The following is a 21703-nucleotide window of genomic DNA, read 5'->3' as shown; positions in this document are numbered from 1 at the left end:
TTATTGCAATATGTTTCCCTAGATGTCATAGAGTAGCCCTAAATTCCCTAGAGTAGCCTTAGATGTCCAAGAGTAGTCCTAGACATTCTAGAGTAGCCCTAGGTGTCCTAGAGTAGCCCTAGATGTATAAGAGTAGCCCTAAAATGTTCTAGATTAGTCCTGGATGTTTTAGAGTAGACCTAGATGTTCTGGAGTAGCCCTAAATGTCCTGGAGTAGTTCTATATGTTCTAGATGAGCCCTAAGTGTCCTAGAGTAGCCCTAGATGTCCTAGAGTAGCCCTAGATGTTCTAAAGTAGCCCCAGATGTCCTTGTGTAGTCCTAGATGTTCTAGAGTAGCCCTAAATGTTCTAGAGTGGCCCCAGATGTCCTGGAAAAGCCCAATATATTCTAGAGTAGCCCTAGATGTCCTAGAGAAGCCCTAGATGTTCTAGAGTAGCCCCAGATGTCGTTGAGTAGTCCTAGATGTTCTAGAGTAGCCCTAAATGTTCTAGAGTGGCCCCAGATGTCCTGGAAAAGCCCAATATATTCTAGAGTAGCCCTAGATGTCCTAGAGTAGCCCTATGCGTTCTAGAGTAACCTCAGATGTCCTAGAGTAGTCCTAGATGTTCTAGAGTAGTCCTAAATGTCCTACAGTTGCACATACAACTTATCTGTGGTTCCTATTACAGAAAATGTTTCTTTCTCCCCTACAGACTAGCTGTATTTGGAATATGTCCCTTGTGAATGTTCTTGGTGTGCTTTTGCTCCACATTGCATTAGTGACTCCAGGAACACAGATATGCCGTGATCCAGATGAGAATGCCTACTCAATCATCACATGTGGAGCTCCCGGGAAGGATGGCCTACCTGGCATTAATGGGACAGATGGAGCAAATGGGGAAAAGGGTGAACCAGGTATAAGGAAACACAATTTTAATACCATTAAATAAGTTGTACATAGAGTTAAAGATCTGTAGCCCAAAACAAATCCTCCACAAGGTGAATTCTGAAGGGCTGGAAGATCACCTGACTTCTTACAGGTCTTGGTGACTCCGCATAAAGATAGTTCCCACTCTTCCCACTGTATACTCCATAATAATATTTTGTTTTTGACTAAATAACCCTTTGAATATATATATTATATATTATTATTATATCCAGTCTGCCTCTGGATACAAATCCAAGAGTGTCTCCTTAGTTAAAAAACAACAAGATAGCTATTTGAAGTTCTGCAAAAAACAAAATCAACAGAAAGGAGGTCACCGGGGGGATGATCATCATAGTTGAAAATCATAGTTTTGCTATGGGGTCTCATGATCTGTATTATACTCCTGTTTAACAAAAACAATGTCCACTCTAACTCTTTAAAGCCTATCTATAGGGATTAAAAAACAATAATTCTTGCAGTATCCATACGGCCTCTCCTCCTCTCTCTGAAGCTCAGGTCTGTGGGCAGAGCCTTGCCATTATCACCTACATAACTGGGTTGTTAACCATGAATTGTATGATGATGCCAGTTACTTCCGAGTCCACTTCTAGGGTATAGGATCCTCTTGAATGGGAGTCTTATTGGTATACCATACCAGTACAATTTTCTGCTTGGTTTGTTCCAAGATACTCCTAAATAGAGAGGATAGGTCTACATTACAAAGACCTTTTCCTAAAACCATTGGACTCCCATTGAAGTTGGGTTTCTCTGAGACAAATATATAAGGAATACTTTGTGGACCTTTCTATCCCCTTCTTGAAGAGACACCAGCCTATTTTCAGTAAGGACCTTTGAGAGGCATGCTCGAATACCATATGACAGTGCTCCCTCATATATAAAGCTATTTCTATGAAGTTTTCCATCCTCTTATCCCGGCACCTCTAAATCCTCTTGGTGTTTAATATTGTTCTTAACTACATGGCTTCTTGGTCTATATATGTGACATTTGCGGAATTCATAAGTCTTTATCAAACAGACCCCTGAAGAAGGGTGCTCACACCTGAAACGCGTTGAGTCTTCCTGGAATGTCCGCCATTCTGCCAGTCACTTTTTTCTTGCATGACCTTTTGTTGTAAGCCATGACAAAAAAAACTTTTTAATCTTTTTCATGTTATATAGAGACATGTAGTCTCTCTATATTTTACATTGTTTGTATAAATAAAATTGTTTTTACCTACAACTAAATACATGGAAATTATTTGGATGTCTGGTCGCCCACAAAGTCCCACTCCTTAGGGCAGGGATCCTCAAACTACGGCCCTCCAGCTGTTGTGGAACTACACATCCCATGAGGCATTGTAAAACTCTGACATTCACAGACATGACTAGGCATAATGGGAATTGTAGTTCCTGAACAACTGGAGGGCCATAGTTTGAAGACCCCTGCCTTAGGGGGTATTTTCTGCATTTATTGCATGTGGTGGGAGCGAGCATGCGACTTCTGCCTGAAGAGCCTCAGAGAGGAGGCTGCAGGAGACCAAGAGCATGGATTGAGGAAGCCTGTTGGAACCAGGAGTAAGATAAGTATTACACTATTTCTGTGCACCTCTATACTAAATGATCATTTTACCTTTGCAGTGCGAAGAGGCCCCATTAGAACGATGGAATTGTTCTGCTTTAAATGTATTTCAATGGCTTTGGAACTTATCTTGCGGCCTAGAGTCCTGAAAGTCCAGGAAAGATCACCAGGCAGGATAAGTGGGCAGAATGCAAGGTGTGCTGTAATAGTGAGAGATCTTTCAGGTCTTGGTGACATTTGTCACCAACAATGTCAAATGCATTTTATACAATATTAATTGCCGTAAAAGTTTTCTTAAATACTGTTGTTAAAGAAAAATTCCAGGCATGGTATATTTTTTCATATACCGTAGTTACATTAGTCCAACTTGGACCAGTGTAACTATTGTGATTAGAGATGGGCAGAACCCCCCTGTTCGCTTTGCAGCAAAACTTCCGAACAGTTCAGGCCCGAACCCTACTTAAATCTATGGGAGCCGAACAGGAATAATCAAAAGTGATTTTTAAGGCCTTATATGCGAATAACTAGCTATAAAAGGGGTATAAGGGTTCAGGTACTGCCCTGGGGGACATGTATTAATGCAATTTTTTTTTTTTTTTTAAAGGAGCAGTAATTTTAATGATACTTAAAGTGTTACAATAAAAATGAAAAATTTCTTTAAATATAGTGTCTGAGGGGTCCCCTTGTCTGCCTGTAAAGTGGCACATCTGCAGCATATATAAAACATGCTGCAGCAAAAATGACATTTCTAAAGAAAAAGAAAACTACATTTAAATTGACTTGCGGTTGCAACTTTCGGCAACTGGCTATTTAAAAAAGAAAGAAATAGCATGCCCCCCACCCCCATTTAGGTCTCGTATGAATTTTAAGGAGAACCTTGTGCCAAATTTAAAAAAAAGAACGCTGTGGGGTCCCCTCCAAAATCCATTTCCTTATCCAAGGTCGCAGCCTGGCAGGTCAGGAAAGGGGGAAGATGAGGCCACATGCCCTCAACATGGAGGGGTCCTTTAGGGCAGATGGGGCTCTGGCCCAGCTCATTCCCCACTTTTTCTGACCTGCCAGGCTGCATGCTCGTATAAGGGTCTGGTATGGATTGGGGGGGGGGGGGCAACGCCATTTTTTTTTACTATTTTCTTTTACCTGCAAATGGTTTTTTTTTTTTTTATTCATCTGTCAGCGGGGAAGCCTATTGACAGCTGATGACTCATAGGTTGTCAAGTCCTTAACAACCAGATTTTACTGCGCCCTGATTGGGCGAAGCTTTGTTCAATCAGGATGCAGAATGCACTATGCAGCGTGCAGGGTGTTCAGCGGTGGGGGGGGGTTAGATTATGCTGCAAATTCAGGTGTTCCCCAAACGGAGCGGACATCCAATGTTCGGCCCAAACTCATGCTCGGGCCAAAGCATTCACCCAACTCTAATTGTGACAGTGCTAGGCCCTTCCACAGTGTAAGTATAGGCAAAAGGCACACAGGATCCTCACAGTTACAGTTTGAGGGGCTCCAGTGTATGGTTTCTGATTGGAGAAGACAGGCTTGTCAGTGTTCTCCAGATTTGGTAATCCTGAATCAGGGTCTGGGGCTTGGTGGTTTTCGAAGAGAGATGGGTGGAAAGAAGTCTCCAATCTTGTGTCCGGGTCTTACTGGAGACTTGCAGGCTGTGTGAGTGTGCAGGTGTGCACACTTGTTATAAGCTGGCCAAAGCACAGTGCTCCTATCAGGATACAGTTGTGTGCTCCATCCAGGAGACAAGTGTACTCTCATTAGGAGAGGTGATCTACTCAGGAGGCAGTTCTCCATGTTGGAGAGATTCCCTACCCACAGGACTGGAAGAATCAAGACAGCTGGGCGAGTCCAGTGAACTGGGAGAGCTGAGGCAGCTAGGCAAATTTAGGGTGCTGGGGGAGTCTTTGAGTCTCAGTAGAGTGACAGAGCCTGGGTTGCCAGGAGATCCCATATTAAGTCATTAGAGAGTGGGCATGCATAGATGCAGGGCTTTTTTTTCAGCTGGAACTTGGAGAAACTCAGTTCCACTACCTCTGGCTCAGGTCCTCTGCTCCCTGCTCACCACTATCACTTGTAAACACAAACGTCCTGCTTTTGTATTTACAAGTGACATGTTGTCTCCCAATGGCTCCCACAGATCTGATCCCCTGAGCTTCTCTCACTGAGTGCAGGATGGGGACAAAGGAGATGCAGGTGCCTGGGGGTGCAGTGCGGATGCTGACACACCCACTGAATAGTCTCCCTGCAAGTGAGAGAGGTGGAGCCACCTACATTGTGAAGGTAGGTACTAACACCGGCTGGGTGCTTCAGTTTATTACAGCAACAAAAGTAAGACATGTGGAAGATGGTGGAGCTTTTGGGGGGGGGGGGGGCAGTGGAAAGGGGTTGCATGCAAAGGTCAGAGCTGACGAGGCGTGGAAGTGAGATGTGAATAGGGATGCAGTGGTAAGCAGCTGTGGAAGAAGGCTGAACTTTGCACTCTGTATGCAGCGCACCCCTGAACTCTGTACATAAGGCACCCAGAACTCTGTACTCTGTGTGTAAACCCCCCCTCCCTCGCACTGCCGGTATTTAATGCCCCTTTAAGACCTTCCCATTTTTAGTGAAATTTGACCATACCCACTATTTATTGCAGTTTGAAAGGGGGGAGGTTGGGGCGTCGTGAATGAGTTCCCGCACCTATTTTTCCGAGAAAAAAAGCCCTGTGTAGATAGATGCTGTAACTAAAGGCCAGGAGAGCCCAGAAAGCTGGGTCAGAAGGATCCTAACAAAAGCAGTAGAGCTGCTGAAGAGAAAACCAGTTGGCTTGACATTTTTGTTACCTGTTTTGATAGTGAAAATCCCCTACGTGGGCAACTGTTGTGTGAATTTTGCCTTCAATCTGTTTAATAAAAGTAGGCCGGCAGGCCCCTAACTACAGTTCGAACTGGCGTGGACTCACTAAAACACATTTACCACTGAGCCAAACATCCCCCATATCATACTATGTATAAACCATACCTGGCCGATGCCCCTGGAAGCTGGAGATCTCCACTTGCTGAATGGCCAACCTCCTGTGTTCACAATATATCAGGCCGAACACTCGGCATGGGACCCAGAAGAAAGTGGGGATCACTGACGTAGCAGTGATTCAAGCTTCCAGGGACATCAGCCGCATACAGTATATCTATTTTCCCTCTGTAGGACGTCATACAATGTTCTGTACTTCGAGTGGTGATACCGGGATGATGCCTGCAGCTAACAATGATTTTTTTATGTAAAGGCAAACCTAGCCACTAGACTGTGGGAGGAGTTCTTCCCCTCTTCAGTTACCGGAACATCCCTGATCATCTATATCAGGGGTCTCCAAACTATGGCCCTCCAGTTGCTCAGGAACTACAATTCCCATCATGCCTAGCCATGTCTGTGAATGACAGAGTTTTATAATGCCTCATGGGACATGTAGTTCCCCAACAGCTGGAGGGCCGCAGTTTGGAGATCCCTGATCTATATGATTTAAGTATTATGGAGGAGACAAGGATTTTGTCACTTCCGGTTTTGCCAGAATGTAAACAAACCATTACTGGCTTGTGAAAGCATCTGATCAAACTTGTATTATGTATCTATGTAACTACGTGTGTATTCCATGACTAGGTCTGCCTGGACCACCAGGGAATACTGGAGACACTGGACCAAAAGGAGAGCAGGGACCCCCAGGACCACAGGGAGAAAGAGGAGACAGAGGAGATTCAGGTAAACTTTGAACTGTAGAAAAACAAGGGTCATCACTTTCCTGCCAAATCAGGGATTATCACCATGCTAGGAGAGGTAAAGAAGCCTTCACTGGTAAGCTTTGAAGACAGGAGAAATTTGTGAAATATTTGCCACTACTGGACTCAAACCAGTGAGACATCTCCATCTTTATTTAAGCCTGAAGTTTAGTATGTATTTTGGGGGATACCCAATAGTCATGTGTAATGTTAATCATTGATCATCATTAAAATGATCACCCCTGGAGTCTTTCCACCTACAAGTAGGTTAACATCTTTAGACTGGCAGCGCTGTACAAGCGATAGAAGCTCTCTGGGGTGCCATGCTGTATAGCGAATTAGAGAAGACAAATATAAAAGTTAGATTCAGGAACTTGTGTTAGGAACCTTATAAGTATGTACACAGGTTCGGCATTGATCTAAGCTTTTTACAATAACTACAGTGGGTACGGAAAGTATTCAGACCCCCTTAAATTTTTCACTCTTTGTTATATTGCAGCCATTTGCTAAAATCATTTAAGTTCATTCTTCTTCCTCATGAATGTACACATAGCATCCCATACTGACAGAAAAACACAGAATTGTTGACATTGTTGCAGATTTATTAAAAAAGAAAAACTGAAATATCACATGGTCCTAAGTATTCAGACCCTTTGCTGTGACACTCATATATTTAACTCAGGTGCTTTCCATTTCTTCTGATCATCCTTGAGATGGTTCTACACCTTCATTTGAGTCCAGCTGTGTTTGATTATACTGATTGGACTTGATTAGGAAAGCCACACACCTGTCTATATAAGACCTTCCAGATCACAATGCATGTCAGAGCAAATGAGAATCATGAGGTCAAAGGAACTGCCTGAAGAGCTCAGAGACAGAATTGTGGCAAGGCACAAATCTGGCCAAGGTTGCAAAAAGATTTCTGCTGCACTTAAGGTTCCTAAGAGCACAGTGGCCTCCATAATCCTCAAATGGAAGACGTTTGGGACTATCAGAACCCTTTCTAGAGCTGGCCGTCCGGCCAAACTGAGCTATCGGGGGAGAAGAGCCTTGGTGAGAGAGGTAAAGAAGAACCCAAAGATCACTGTGGCTGAGCTCTAGAGATGCAGTCAGGAGATGGGAGAAAGTTGTAGAAAGTCAACCATCACTGCAGCCCTCCACCAGTCGGGGCTTTATGGCAGAGTGGCCCGACAGAAGCCTCTTCTCAGTGTAAGACACATGAAAGCCGCATTGAGTTTGCTAAAAAACACCTGAAGGACTCCAAGATGGTGAGAAATAAGATTCTCTGGTCTGATGAGACCAAAATAGAACTTTTTGGCCTTAATTCTAAGCGGTATGTGTGGAGAAAACCAGGCACTGCTCATCACCTGTCCAATACAGTCCCAACAGTGAAGCATGGTGGTGGCAGCATCATGCTGTGGGGGTGTTTTTCAGCTGCAGGGACAGGACGACTGGTTGCAATCGAGGGAAAGATGAATGCGGCCAAGTACAGGGATATCCTGGACAAAAACCTTCTCCAGAGTGCTCTGGACCTCAGACTGGGCCGAAGGTTTACCTTCCAACAAGACAATGACCCTAAGCAAACAGCTAAAATAACGAAGGAGTGGCTTCACAACAACTCCGTGACTGTTCTTGAATGGCCCAGCCAGAGCCCTGACTTAAAGCCAATTGAGCATCTCTGGAGAGACCTAAAAATGGCTGTCCACCAACGTTTACCATCCAACCTGACAGAACTGGAGAGGATCTGCAAGGAGGAATGGCAGAGGATCCCCAAATCCAGGTGTGAAAGACTTGTTGCATCTTTCCCAAAAAGACTCCTGGCTGTATTAGATCAAAAGGGGGCTTCTACTAAATACTGAGCAAAGGGTCTGAATACTTAGGACCATGTGATATTTCAGTTTTTCTTTTTTAATAAATCTGCAACAATGTCAACAATTCTGTGTTTTTCTGTCAGTATGGGGTGCTATGTGTACATTCATGAGGAAGAAGAATGAACCTAAATGATTTTAGCAAATGGCTGCAATATAACAAAGTGTGAAAAATTTAAGGGGGTCTGAATACTTTCCGTACCCACTGTATAGTGTCAGGAAATTCATTAGGAATCTACAGTATAATTGTTTTGGTCAATGTAATTTAAATTTTTCTGTTAGTTTTACAATATCTAGTACTACTGTTTTATATCTGCTTTTTCACTACACTGTATATAATATCATAAAATCTTTGATATACAACTAAACATTCAATACAGGGTTTCCTTATGACACTGGTGACACAAACCACTATGGGTGTTTTAAAGAGAGAGTCCAGCAGGAGCTGTTTGCTTTCAGACTTTCTTTGTCAGACTAAAACTCAATTTAATGGGAGGCGGACCGGCGAATCTGACTCACACGTGTGTGCAAATTTTTACGCTTTTTCAGCAAAGCATTTAAAGCTGAACTCCAGCCTTACGTTTAATATTACACAGTTGTACAGGCTCCTTTTCTGTACTGAAATTGCTTATTCTGATTTTGCTGGATTGTGAGCTTCTCTTGATGTGTATTAAAAGCTGCAGCAAGCTAGATAAGGCCTTTATCATTTCCTGGCTTAAGGAATAAAGAAGCACAGAGACCCAGTGATGACATCACTGGGTCTAAAATTAGATATGTAATGAAAATATAAAGGTTTCTACTTAAAAATGTCGTGAGCATGTTGACTAAGAAGGCAAAATATGGGCAGCACAGTGGTGTAGTGGTTAGCACTTTCACCTAGCAGCAAGAGGGTCGCTGGTTCGAATCCCAACCACGACACTACCTGCCTGGAGTTTGCATGTTCTCCCTGTGCCTGCGTGGGTTTCCTCCGGGTACTCCGGTTTCCTCCCACACTCCAAAGACATGCTGGTAGGTTAATTGGATCATGTATAAAAAAAAAAAAAAAATGGCCCTACTATGTATGTATGGAATGTGAGTTAGGGACCTTAGATTGTAAGCTCCTTGAGGGCAGGGACTGATGTGAATGTACAATGTATATGTAAAGTGCTGCGTAAATTGACAGCGCTATATAAGTACCTGAAATAATAATAATAATGAGCAGATTAATATTCAGCTTTTACTCTTTCGTGACTGATTATTCCCTTCTGGAGTACAAGGAATTGTCATACCAACTGGAGCAAGAGGAGAAAATAGGGGAATAGATAAGCGGGAACTTTGTCCACCAAAGTGGACACTCAGTGCTTTCATGAATACTTTTTATGACTTTAAATTAAATAAAAAGTTTCACCATGAATCTAAAATTGTCTTTGACCTCCCAGGGAACCAAATGCCTTGTTTTGATTGTCCTGTTCTGATTTGTGTTGTGGTTCTTGAACTAGCATTGTCGACAACTTCCCCCTTCCTCCCACAGCTGTAAAACCGATATGGAGATGAATATATATGACAGCGCTCTACTTTGGGAGGAGGCGCCACTGCAGATAAGCACTGTCATTCACCATAGCAGGTCAAGGATAGCCTGTCAAAATGTTGGGTAGGGCACAGTAGTGACCTTTCGTAATTTCCTTTTTGTCCCCATAGTCAGAAGTCAGGGAAGATTTAGCAGTCAGTAGGGTCAAATGCCATCCCTGCCCCTGGTAGGAAAGGGGTACCCTAGGTAAGGACACATTAGGAAGCCAGAGAGTTTCCTGAGTTTGTTTCCACAAGGACAGTGATTACAGGTTTTCTTTTTGGGTATACTAAACCAGATCAAAGTGTTGGCAGTTGGGCCTTATTCATTTAGCTTTCCCTTAGGGGGAAGTTTAGTGAACAGACTTTCTGAATTTTGGGGACTACTTACATCCCCTCTATCATGGGATGCTGGACTCAAGAACACCCCTTCTGTAAATAATGGGTCTTTCATCTCTTTTTTTCATGCCACTTCTCTGAGCTATGCTGAACTTTTTGCCACTTAAGCTGAGTGCTGCCACCTTAAAAGGATGGCTGAAGTAAGTAAATATCTCTGCTTCTATTGATCCAGTAAACTGTTGAAAGACATTCCTGGTATGGACTCTACCTTCCCCTAACCTCTATATGGGGCCTCTCCTGGAAATTAAGCTTGTGCCTTCAGAGCAAAGCAGGGTCTATTAGTGTAAGGCCTGAAGCAGGAGAGAACTATTTTCTGGCTCAGATGACACCCGAAGCCCAATGGAGTCCTCCAGCATGGGGCTCCCCAGGGCTCCAATGAATTCACCTGTAAGAGGGACACCTTGAGGGAAACCCAGACCCCAGGGCCCTCTTCCAACCCAATGCTGGTTTATTAGCAATGGACCTGCTGGAGCCACCAGTGCCCAGGGCAGATCCAATGGAAGCTCTATTGTAGAATCAGACCACAGAAGATAAGCTGTGGTAGATGTTTAAAGAATAATTTCCTAAACTACTTTGAATAATAGAGCACCAAGGAGTTGCTTTTAAAAATGATGATTTACCATTAGCAGATAGTAGTATGCTATAAAAAATGTCAGCAATTCATGAGCATTTTGGGTTTAAGTTACAGATAAAAAGTGTATGTTCTTTTAGAAGAATATATTATAAATATATTGATTTGACCAACCAGGACCACCAGGAGCAAATGGACCACAAGGCATTCCTGGGCCACCTGGACCACAGGGACCACAGGGACCTCCAGGACCTAAAGGGGAGAGAGGAGACAGTCAAGCTTTTGGTAAGAAATCAAATTTTCCTCTCTTTTGCCTCACAAGCCATTTATGTTCTATGAAATTTGGGTATTAATTTGCTTCTTAAGTAATAAAAGATACATTTTGTCAAGTTCTATGAGCTTCCAAAGCACTAAAAACATATTTGCATTGGATGTGTCATGAAGCAGTGCTACATCTTGAATTTTTGTACAGTAGACACATTCTGGTCCATTCTTGCTGAAGGACTTTACTAATTGTCATTAAGGTAAGCCATTGACGTGTGATTATGGTCGATCTAACTGACAGAAACACTTTATTGCTTTCCAAATGTTTAAATCCGTCTTGATAGAGCATTCCCCAAATATGTCATCCTTTACCCTAAGTGCCGGTTCACACTACGTCGCTCCGACTTAGGGGGCGACCTGTGAAGTCGCGTGCAGCGCGACTTCGGCGCGACCTGCACGGACTTCATAAAATGAATGTCTATGCAAGTCGCCTCCAGGTCGCCCCGAAGTAGTACAGGACCCTTTTCTAAGTCGGAGCGTCTTGCGTCGCTCCTATTAGAACGGCTCCTGTACTACACAATGGGAGCGTGACGGACCGCGACTTGTCAGGCTGACAAGTCGCGGTCCAAGTCGGATCAATGTGAATGCGGTCTAAACAATTCTCTGACATAGATGTGCTTTGTGAAGCCCTGTTATAGTTGTGTTACCCATGTGGGACACTAGGCCTACCATGAGGGCATAGCTACAACACTTTATACATAGGCAGTGTTGCATTATTTCTTTTAATTATGCTTTTGGAAAAATTTACACCAATATACCGCTTTCTTGTACTCCAGGTCAAACTTGACTTTTGAATCTTATAAAGCAGATCCAAGAAGGATAAACCACTTGCATGTTAGGCGCATCAGCATGCTTATAGGCGCAAAAAAAATTACTTTTGCCATGAAGACTTACCATGTATCATTTCCTCTTTTCTCAGCAATTGAACCTCTCAGAAATCAAATTGGTAGCTTGGATCAACAAGTGAAAGATCTCCAATCCAGACTAGCCAAAGGTTAGGACAATTTACATTGGAATGTGTTTTAAAACTTCTGTATAAAGCATTTAGGTTGCTCATGTGGCATGTAGGAATGTTTTTGTTGTTGAGCATGTATGACGACTAGTGTAAGTATAAAACTAAAAAACAAAAAATTTTAAAAAGTAATTTAAAATATAATGCTTATAAGTTATGTAAAACCTCTCCAGAACCGCCCGCATGGATTGTACTGGAGACGAGCGGCTCCTACAGGGGCAGGCCTATTCTGGGAACAGGGCGCGCCCAATGATTTTGTCAGCAGGTCCCAGCCAATGATTCATGCCCAGGACCTGCTGATCAGCTGTGTCCAATCACAGCCCTGAGCCCTGTGTTGATAATCAACACAAGGCTCTGTACAGACAGAATGATCTATTTTTTTCTTCTCCCTGCAAAGCAGAGAGAAGGAATAAAACGATTTTTAGTAAAAAGCAGCACATATTACACACATTAACACTTAATAGGTACAGACTTAACCCCTTGATTCCCCCGAGATGTCAACCCCTTCCCAGGCAGTGTCATTAGTACAGTGACAGTGTATAGTATTATCACTGATCACTGTATTAGTGTCACTGGTGATTTCAGTGTCAGTTAGTCGGTTCCCAACCAGTGTCAGTTAGTCAGTTCCCAACCGGTGTCAGTTAGTCAGTTCCCAACCAGTGTCAGTTAGTGTCAGGTTTCCTGCTGCACTATCACAGTCCCACTATAAGTAAGTCACCGCCATTACTAGTATAAATATATATATATATATATATATATATATATATATATATATATAAATTCCAAGATATACAGTATCTCACAAAAGTGAGTACACCCCTCACATTTTTGTAAATATTTTATTCTATCTTTACATGTGACAACACTGAAGAAATGATACTTTGCTACGATGTAAAGTAGTGAGTGTACAGCTTGTATAACAGTGTAAATTTGCTGTCCCCTCAAAATAATTAAACACACAGCCATTAATCTCTAAACCGCTAGCAACAAAAGTGAGTACACCCCTAACTGAAAATGTCCAAATTGGACCCAAAGTGTCAATATTTTGCGTGGCCACCATTATTTTCCAGCACTGCCTTATCCCTCTTGGGCATGGAGTTCACCAGAGCTTCACAGGTTACCACTGGAGTCCTCTTCCCCTCCTCCATGATGACATCACAGATCTGGTGGATGTTAGGGACCTTGCGCTCCTCCACCCTCTGAGGATGCCCCACAGACGCTCAGACCTAGGGTTTAGGTCCGGAGACATGCTTGGCCAGTCCATCACTTTTACCCTGCGCTTCTTTAGCAAGGCAGTTGTCATCTTGGAGGTGTGTTTGGGGTCTTTATCATGTTGGAATACTGCCCTGCGGCCCAGTCTCCGCAGGGAGGGATCAAGCTCTGCTTGTGTTGTCACGTGAAAACATATAATAAAATATTTACAAAAATGTAAGGGGTGTACTCACTTTTGAGAGATACTGTATACACCATAGTTTGTAGACGCTATAACTTTCATGCAAACCAATTAATATATACTTTCTGGGATTTGTTTTAACTAAAGACATGTAGCAGAATACATTTTGACCTAAATTTATGAAAAAATTTGATTTTTTTATATTTTTTTTATTGGATATGTTTTATAGCAGAAATTTGAAAATAATGTTTTTTTTTTTTTTTTTTCAAACTTTTCTTTTGATATAATAAAAAAACAGCGGTGATCAAATACCACCAAAGGAAAGCTCTATTTGTATGAAAAAAATGATATACATTTAGTTTGGGTACAGTGTTGCATGACCGCGCAATTACCAGTTACCGTAGCGCAGTGCTGAATAGCAAAAAATGGCCTGGCCATGAAAAAAACTTTCTTGGGCCTAAGTGGTTATAGACCAACCCTACCCAACCCAAACCACAATACAAATGATATACTGCATCTCTGTGAAGGTTCTCACTTTTCCACTTCTCAGCATGGCAATTAGTTAAGCCTCGTACACACGCAACGAATTTCCGCCGACCGGTCGTCCGTCTTTTGTCCAGAGTGCGTGTCTGTTGGTTGGAATGTGCTCTAGACTGCACACTAATTTTCCCGTATGACAGAATTCTATTTTAGAAGTGATGTCATGTGTTGGATTGCTTTCTATGTGTTCTTTCATCTCTGAGCATGCCTAGTCTTGCTCATAAGATTTTTCCCCGTCGAAATCTGTACTAATGATACGAAAATCGGACGTAGGTTGACGTACGACAAAAATGTTATAGTCTGCACACCAGAATTTTTTCGGCCGAAAAGTCGGAGTTGGTTGTCGGAGGCACCATACTAACAAGCCGAAAATTGGCAGATCGGTCGTCGGACGAAATTTCCTGGCCAAATTTCTTCTTGTGTGTACGGGGCTTTAGTCACAGTGAACTGGAGTTTTTTCGAATGCTAAATGGTTTACTACCTAATAAATGCCAAGAGAGCAACCTGGAAAAGTAGAGAAACATCTTTAACATTGCAGAACAAGTCCAGCTGGTTTTGCATAATAAAGGACAGCCGGCGTTACTCCCTTTCTGTATATTCTGTTTAAAAAATGATGGTTATGGATAAAGTTTGATAGAATAATAAATTGCTCTTGTACTTTTCTCCTGTTTTAGTGGAAAAGAAAAAATGGTGGAAAGGATAAATAGATGTGGTGGCGATATCTACGCTTCCGATGGTGATTGGTCGAATTGCAATGGCTTTCCCTTCGAAATTTTGCAGACAATCAAGCATTACGTATCGCTCACAATCAGTATGACAATCTCACATTTCTGCGTATAAATGGGATACAAAGAGAAGACAGTTTCTACCATCCATCCATTCAGGTCATCTACAACTTCAACTGGCACTGCTAGGAACCCAATGATAGACAAAGAATAGAAGTTTTTGTAGAAAGATATAGAAGTGGAAATGGAAATGACCTAAATTACATTGGAATTAACCCAAATTAACCACATTCTTCGTAATGTAAAATCCTAATTTAATCATTCAAAATAAAAATTTTAACCAAGAAAATGTAGACACAAGGGATGTTTACTTATGTATTCCTTATGACGGCAAGACTTTTCTTGGTTATAAAATACAAACTGTCCTTTGCATCATACCTAAAGCATAGCTATCTGTTTTTAAAAAATATTTCAGATTTGTGGAATTTTATCACTGTCACGGTATTTTTCCATGTTGGGTATCTATGGTATGAGTTCCCATAAGGCTGCTTGTCATGTATTCAACATAAGGCTTGTCCACCATTTTTTGCCAACCATATCAAGCTAGGTATGGAACCTCCCGCCTCAGGAGGAAGGATGGGCTGTGAGTTTAAGGCTAGATTCACACTTAGAATGGACGTGGCTCACAGCAGGGGTCTGGTGCGTCCCTGTTCTCCGTTTCAGGGACCAATCAGGCCCAAAGTTTGGGCTGGATTCGGACCTGAAACGGACCAGAAGACTTTAGAGACTCTTCGGTAAACCGCTCCACAGTCGTCCCAGGGCTATGAACTGGCTCCATTGAGAGCCAGTCACAGTCTCCTAACTGGTGTGAACCCAGCCTTAGAGCAAAGAATATCCAAATTGGTTGGTAAGGGGTTCAAATTACATATTTTTATGGTTTACTTCAAAGTTAGCCATCTTATCGAAGAATATTGCAAAGTCAAATTTGCTATTCACTTTTCTTTGACATTTTTAAAATATTTTTGTGAAAAATATACATTTAAACACCAATACTAATAAAATGGTAATTAACCACTTGCCACCAAATCACGTACTGTACCTCAAAAAGTGGTTATACCAGGGCTATGGCTGCAGCTGGCAGCCAGCTTACAACACAGATGACCGAAAACCAGATTGTCTCCAATCACCTCTACGGTCTAGGAGGCCGGAAGTGACAAGTATTTTTCATCACTTCCGGTTTCCCCGGATGTAAACAACGCCATTTTTAAATAGCAAAATCACCTGATCACACCGATCTTGGGGTGATCAGATGCTTTGAAGGGCAGAGGAGACATCTGGGGTCTTATAGACCCCAGATCTCTCTATAAAGAGTACCTGTCACTGCCTATTGCTGTCACAAGGGATGTTTACATTCGACTTCGGCACGACTTGCACGGACTTCATAAAATGAATGTCTATGCAAGTCGCTCCAGGTCGCCCCGAAGTAGTACAGGACCCTTTTTCTAAGTCGGAGCGACTTGTGTCGCTCCTATTAGAACCGTTCCTGTACTACACTATGGGACGCGACGGTGCGTGACTTGTCAGGCTGACCAAGTCGCCTGACAAGTCGTACTAGTGTGAATGGACACTTAAAATACAAGAAAACATTTTTTACAGCTTCCCTGTACCCCCCCAACCCCCCCCCCCCCCCCGTGCTCACGTGCATATGTAAATGGTGTTTGCACCACACATGTGAAGTATTGCCGTAAACATTATAAGGAGAGCAATAATTCTAGTGCTAGACCTCCTTTGTAACTATAAACTGGTGGTAACCTTGAGCATTTTTAAAGCATCGGCTGTGGAGCTTTTTAGGTATCATAGTTTGTCGCCATTCCACGAGCATGCCCAATTTTAAAGCGTGACATGTTAAGTATCTATTTACTTGGAGTAAAATCATCTTTTTTTTTTGTTATCAAAAAATTGGATTATATATTGTGTTTTTTGCATTAATATTCATTAAAGTGTATTATCTCCCAATAAAATGTGTTAAAAAAATGCTGCGTAAATACCATGTGACATAAAAAAATTGCAACCACCACCATTTTGTTTTCTAGGGCCTCTGCTAAAAAAAAAATATAATTTTTGGGGGGTCTAATGCCCCGTACACACGCATCGATAGTTGGCCGTGAATATTCGGCCAACGTCCGATCGGCCGATTTTCGGCTTGTTAGTATGATGCTTTCGACAACTGACTCGGCCGAATAAAATCTGGTGTGCATGCTATAAAATTTTTTTTGCCCGTCAACACAACGGCCGATTTTCGGTCAGTCAGTACAGATTTCGGCAGACAAAAATCTGATGAGCAAGACTGGGCATGCTCAGAGAAGAAAAAAACACACGGAAAGTAAACCAGAACATGACATCACTTCTCAAGTTGATTTTTGTTGGCCGAGAAAATTTGTGTGCAGTCTAGGCACATTCCAACCAACACAACAACACTGGACAAAAGATGGCCGATCGGTCGGCCAATAATCGTTGCGTGTATACGAGGCATTAGTAACTTTCTAGCAAAAAAAAAATACTGATTTTACATGAAAACAAAAAGTGTCAGAATAGCCTTGGTCTTTAGGTGGTAAATTATAATTCACAACTGATGATTCCTCTTGGATGTGAAATGTTGACCCCTGGCTGTTTATTTGGTATTCTGGTGATGTAGCTCCTGCTAACACTCTGGTAACAGCAACATTATGATAACAGAGCAACACTGTCAAATGAGACAGCAGCACTCTGTTGGGGCAGCAGCACTCTCTGGTGAGACAGAAGCACTCTTTGTTGGGACAGCAGTACTGTCCTATGAGACAGCAGCACTGTCTGGTGAAACAGCAGAACATTGCAATGAGATCGCAGCACTCTCTGATAACATAGCAGCACTATCCAATGAGACGACAGCACTTTCTGGTAAAACAGAGGGTTCCTAAAAAGTCGAGGAGGTCTTCCTAAATTTTTTTTGGTTTATTAAAGACAGCAGTGTTCTCTGTAAAGACACTCACTGTCAACATAGCAGAACTCTCTGGTAAGACAGCAGCTCTCTATGGTAAGACAGAAGCACTCCCTGCTGAGAGAGTAGAGTTTTAAACCATTAGGTTACACTGTTGACTGCTGGAGGATTGAACACTGGCAACGATACAGTAGGTTAACCCAGGGTACAACCCCTTCTACTCAGTGCTGTATTTTCAGAGATGTATAGTAACGAAGTAGAACTACTTAAGTACTGTACTTAAGTACCGAAATGCGGTATCTGTACTTTCCTAGAGTAGAATTTTTTTCTCCTACTTCTACTTTTACTTCACTACATTTTTTCGATGATTTCGATACTTCTACTCAAGTATTTTTTTTTTGTGCTGCATAGTTACTCGTTACTTTTAAAAAAATTGCCACTGCCAGAACAGTAGATGGCAGGTTGCATAACGCTCAAAAAAAAGTGTATAATGTCATTTGTAAATCAGCGCATACAAAAATAAAGGCTGTGTATAATAAAAGCTGCTATACCAAATCTTTCCAATAAAAAGAAAATATGAAACAAACAAATAAATGGTGCTACAGCGCTTAAAGTGCATCAAGAAACTACTAACAAACACAGGTTAATCATTTGAATAAATCATTTGAAATAATAAAAACAATATGATGTTCAAACTTTTGACTTATTTCTTTAATAACTACATAACACAGTACTTGTACTTCTACTTTCAGTACTTGAGTAGAATTTTTTTTTCAAAACTACTGGTACTTTTTACTTTTAGTACTTAAGTAGCAAATTTTTTGAAAAAACTACTTGCAATACTTAAGTAAAAAAAATGTTGAATACTTTAGTACTTCTACTTAAGTAACTTTTTCTGCGAGCACTTCCACTTCTACTCAAGTAATTTTTTGATCGAGCACTTGTACTTTCACTCAAGTAGAAATTTCGAGTACTTTATACAAGTCTGTGTATTTTGGCCTAGGCCAACAAGGCCCAGGCCTAGGGCGGCACTTTGCAAGGGGGCAGCAAAAAAGCTGCCCCCCTCCACCTGAGACTCTATTGGCCACTGGTTGCTAGAGCCGCCTCTCTCACCCCCTCTCTCTCACCCCTCCTCTCTCTCACCCCTCCTCTCTCTCATCCCTCTCTCTCATCCCCCCTCTCTCTCTCACCCCCCCTCTCTCTCTCTCACCCCCACTCTCTCATCCCCTCTCTCTCTCTCTCTCTCTCTCATCCCCCCTCTCTCTCTCATCCCCCTCTCTCAACCCACTCTCTCTCACCCCATCTCTCTCTCATCCCCCTCTCTCTCTCTCTGTCTCTCTCATCCCCCCTCTCTCTCTCATCCCCCCTCTCTCTCTCACCCCCACTCTCTCATCCCCTCTCTCTCTCTCTCTCACCCCATCTCTCTCTCATCCCCCCTCTCTCTCTCACCCTCCCTCTCTCTATTATCTCCCTCTCTCTCTCACTCTTTGATTCCCCCCTCTCTCTCTCACCCCCTCTCTTTCATCCCTGCCTCTCTCTCCCCCTCTCTCTCTCTCTCAACCCCCCTCTCTCTCTCCCTCCCTCACCCAACCCCCTCTCTCTCCCTCACCCTTCTCTCTCTCCCACCCCCTCTCACCCCCCCTCGAGAGATATCAGGGGTTCATGCTGGGACTTGTAGTCCTTCAATTTTGGAGGGTGTCACATCCGTTAAAAATGGAGTGGGACAAATTTACATAGGAGGGGGGGCGCCCAATCTTAGTCTTGCCTAGGGCAGCACAAAACCAAAATACACCACTGCTTCTACTACCAGCATGCCTCAGTTTTATTGTAAAGCAATATTGAAAACATGTTCATAAGCACAGAAGGGTGGGATCTGTGCATCTCAATGGGCTCCAATAAAATAATTTTATGGTGAGTACAAAAATACTATATTCTTTCTGGTCCATAAGCGACCTGGGAAGTCTTAAACCTTTGGGATGTTCAAAAACAATCAGTCAATCATGTATCAACAAGAACCAGGTACTGCCTTCAGCTCAATGAGCCACCCGAAAGACCTTATGCATGAGGCTGGCACCAGATGAGGCAGAAATGTCCACCTCGAAAACGTGTCAACGGAAGACCAGGTGGCAACCCTACAAATCTGAAAACAGGAGGTAGTCACAGTCCTGCTAGAGCATGGGTGTCCAACCTTTTGGCTTCTCTGGGCCACATTGAGTGTAGAAAATTTTTCTTGGGCCGCACATAAAATATATACTATAGTTACGGTATATAAGTAATAAAACGCCGCCGCGCCCTTCCCGCACTGTGGGCCGCATTGCCTGTGGCTCTGGGCCACATATGGCCCTCGGGCCGCAGGTTGGACATGCCTCTGCTAGAGCCTTAAAAGAAAAGAACCTTTTCCATGAGACCATAAGCTTGCATGATGTTCTGTCTGATCCACATAGATATGATGGAATGAGAAGCTAGAGCACCCTTCTGAAGCCCATCTGGAATGACAAAAACTGAATCAGTCTTTCTAAAAGAAACAGTGACTAAGAGATAAACTTGCACAGCCTCAACCACATCCAGACAATAGAACCGGATCCGGATAAAGGGAAAAATGTGCTGGCTAAGGTGACAGGCAAAGGCTACCTTTGGGAAGAAGGAAGTCCTGGACTTTAACACCAGCTTGTCTCTATGCAAGACCAAAAAGGTTTCTTTGCAAGAAAGTTCAGGCACTTGTCTTACAGAGGCCATGTTTACAGGGAAGGCAAATCTGTGGCTGAGAATAGATTACTAGAGGATACCAATGATTTATTACTTATCTAATGGCACTTTTCCACTGCAAGTACCGGCTCGGCTCTACTCGGCCCTGCTTGGCCCTGCTTGGCCCGGTTGCTTTTCCACTGCTGGTACCGCATGGTACGGTGTTGGAACGGTTCGGTACGGTACGGTATGGTTTGCTTTTCCACTAAAGTAGTACTAAAGTTAAGTGGGTGGGATAACAACGATTCTCTGACCAATCAGTGGCTAGTAGTGACTGCATGCAAAGGATTGTGGGATATGGTACCGGTATGGTACCTCTTGGAACCACAATCGAGGTGGTACTGTTTTTGAGAGCCGTACCGTTCGGTTCCATGCAGTGGGAAAGCGCCGCCTTACCGTACCGAACCGAACCGTTCCTACACCGTACCATGCAGTACCAGCAGTGGAAAAGCACAAAAGCGAGCCGAACCGTTCGGTTCCATGCAGTGGAAAAGCGCCATAAGATACCTAAAAACAAGCGCACCCGCACCCTCCATTACATAAAAATTACAAAAACAATTCTGAACCCAATGCTATCAATCAGAAAAACCCCTACATCGCTGAAGACATACCTGAAGACAAGGACAAACCAATATATTCCAGCAATATATTGGATAGGTGATAACTAGTCAACAAGTATATCACATATTACCTGTCCCAGGGGATTAAATAATGGCTGGTCTCTCTCTCTCAGGCCCCCTATGTGCCTACCTCCAAGTGTACCCTATGGCTTTCTATCAAGTGAAATGCGTTAGAGGGTCTGTACATCTGTTGGATTAGTCTGTTGGATGATTCAATAAACTGTCCTGAGGCTTTTAAGATGGCTGCTAGTTCCTTTCCTTCCTTTCTTTGAAGCCTCTGTAGACACTACAATGGGGGAACTCTGTGGTGATGGGAAGATTATGATGTGGGGGGAGAAATGTGTCGGGGGGTAATCTGATGCGATAGGAGGCTCTTGTTTAGAGGAGGGACTCTGATGTGATGTGGGGTCTCAGATGTATAGGGCTGTATAGCTCTCTGCGATGTTCAGGAAGCTAGGCCAGAGGTCCCCTAGACAAAGCAAGAGCTGGGACTCCAAAAAGGCTGGGTCTTACTCCCCCAGGAACAAGAAACCTCTGTTCTGGATCCTAGCCAGGGCTGTTTTAAACGCCTCTGCACTCATTGGTCAGGTTTCCTCCCACTGTCCAACATGCCTCCCTATTGGACCAGTGTGAAACAATCTGCAGACAGAATGAGGTGCACCAGAGCACATTGAGCAGACGCAGGTCCTGCTCTCTGGTAGGCAGAGAACAATATAGATTTACCCTCTGGTAAGCACATAGG

At 42.9% G+C, this 21703-nt stretch overlaps 1 protein-coding gene across 1 annotated transcript in view; it reads left to right on the top strand.

Moving 5' to 3' along the window:
* Positions 1 to 693: 693 nt before the first annotated feature.
* The window catches only part of LOC309562769 (uncharacterized protein), a 62612-nt gene continuing 41602 nt past the window's right edge, over positions 694 to 21703 (top strand). The window contains exons 1-2 of the mRNA XM_082267069.1: positions 694 to 895; positions 6127 to 6225. Of these exons, the coding sequence (XP_082123195.1) occupies positions 712 to 895; positions 6127 to 6225 (283 nt within the window). The 5' untranslated portion in view covers positions 694 to 711. The remainder of the gene's footprint in view (positions 896 to 6126; positions 6226 to 21703) is intronic.

The sequence above is a fragment of the Pelophylax lessonae genome, assembly GCF_965119305.1.
Source record: "Pelophylax lessonae genome assembly, chromosome: 9".
In the NCBI taxonomy this organism is placed as follows: Eukaryota; Metazoa; Chordata; class Amphibia; order Anura; family Ranidae; genus Pelophylax; species Pelophylax lessonae.
This window is presented reverse-complemented; position numbering and strand designations above follow the sequence as displayed.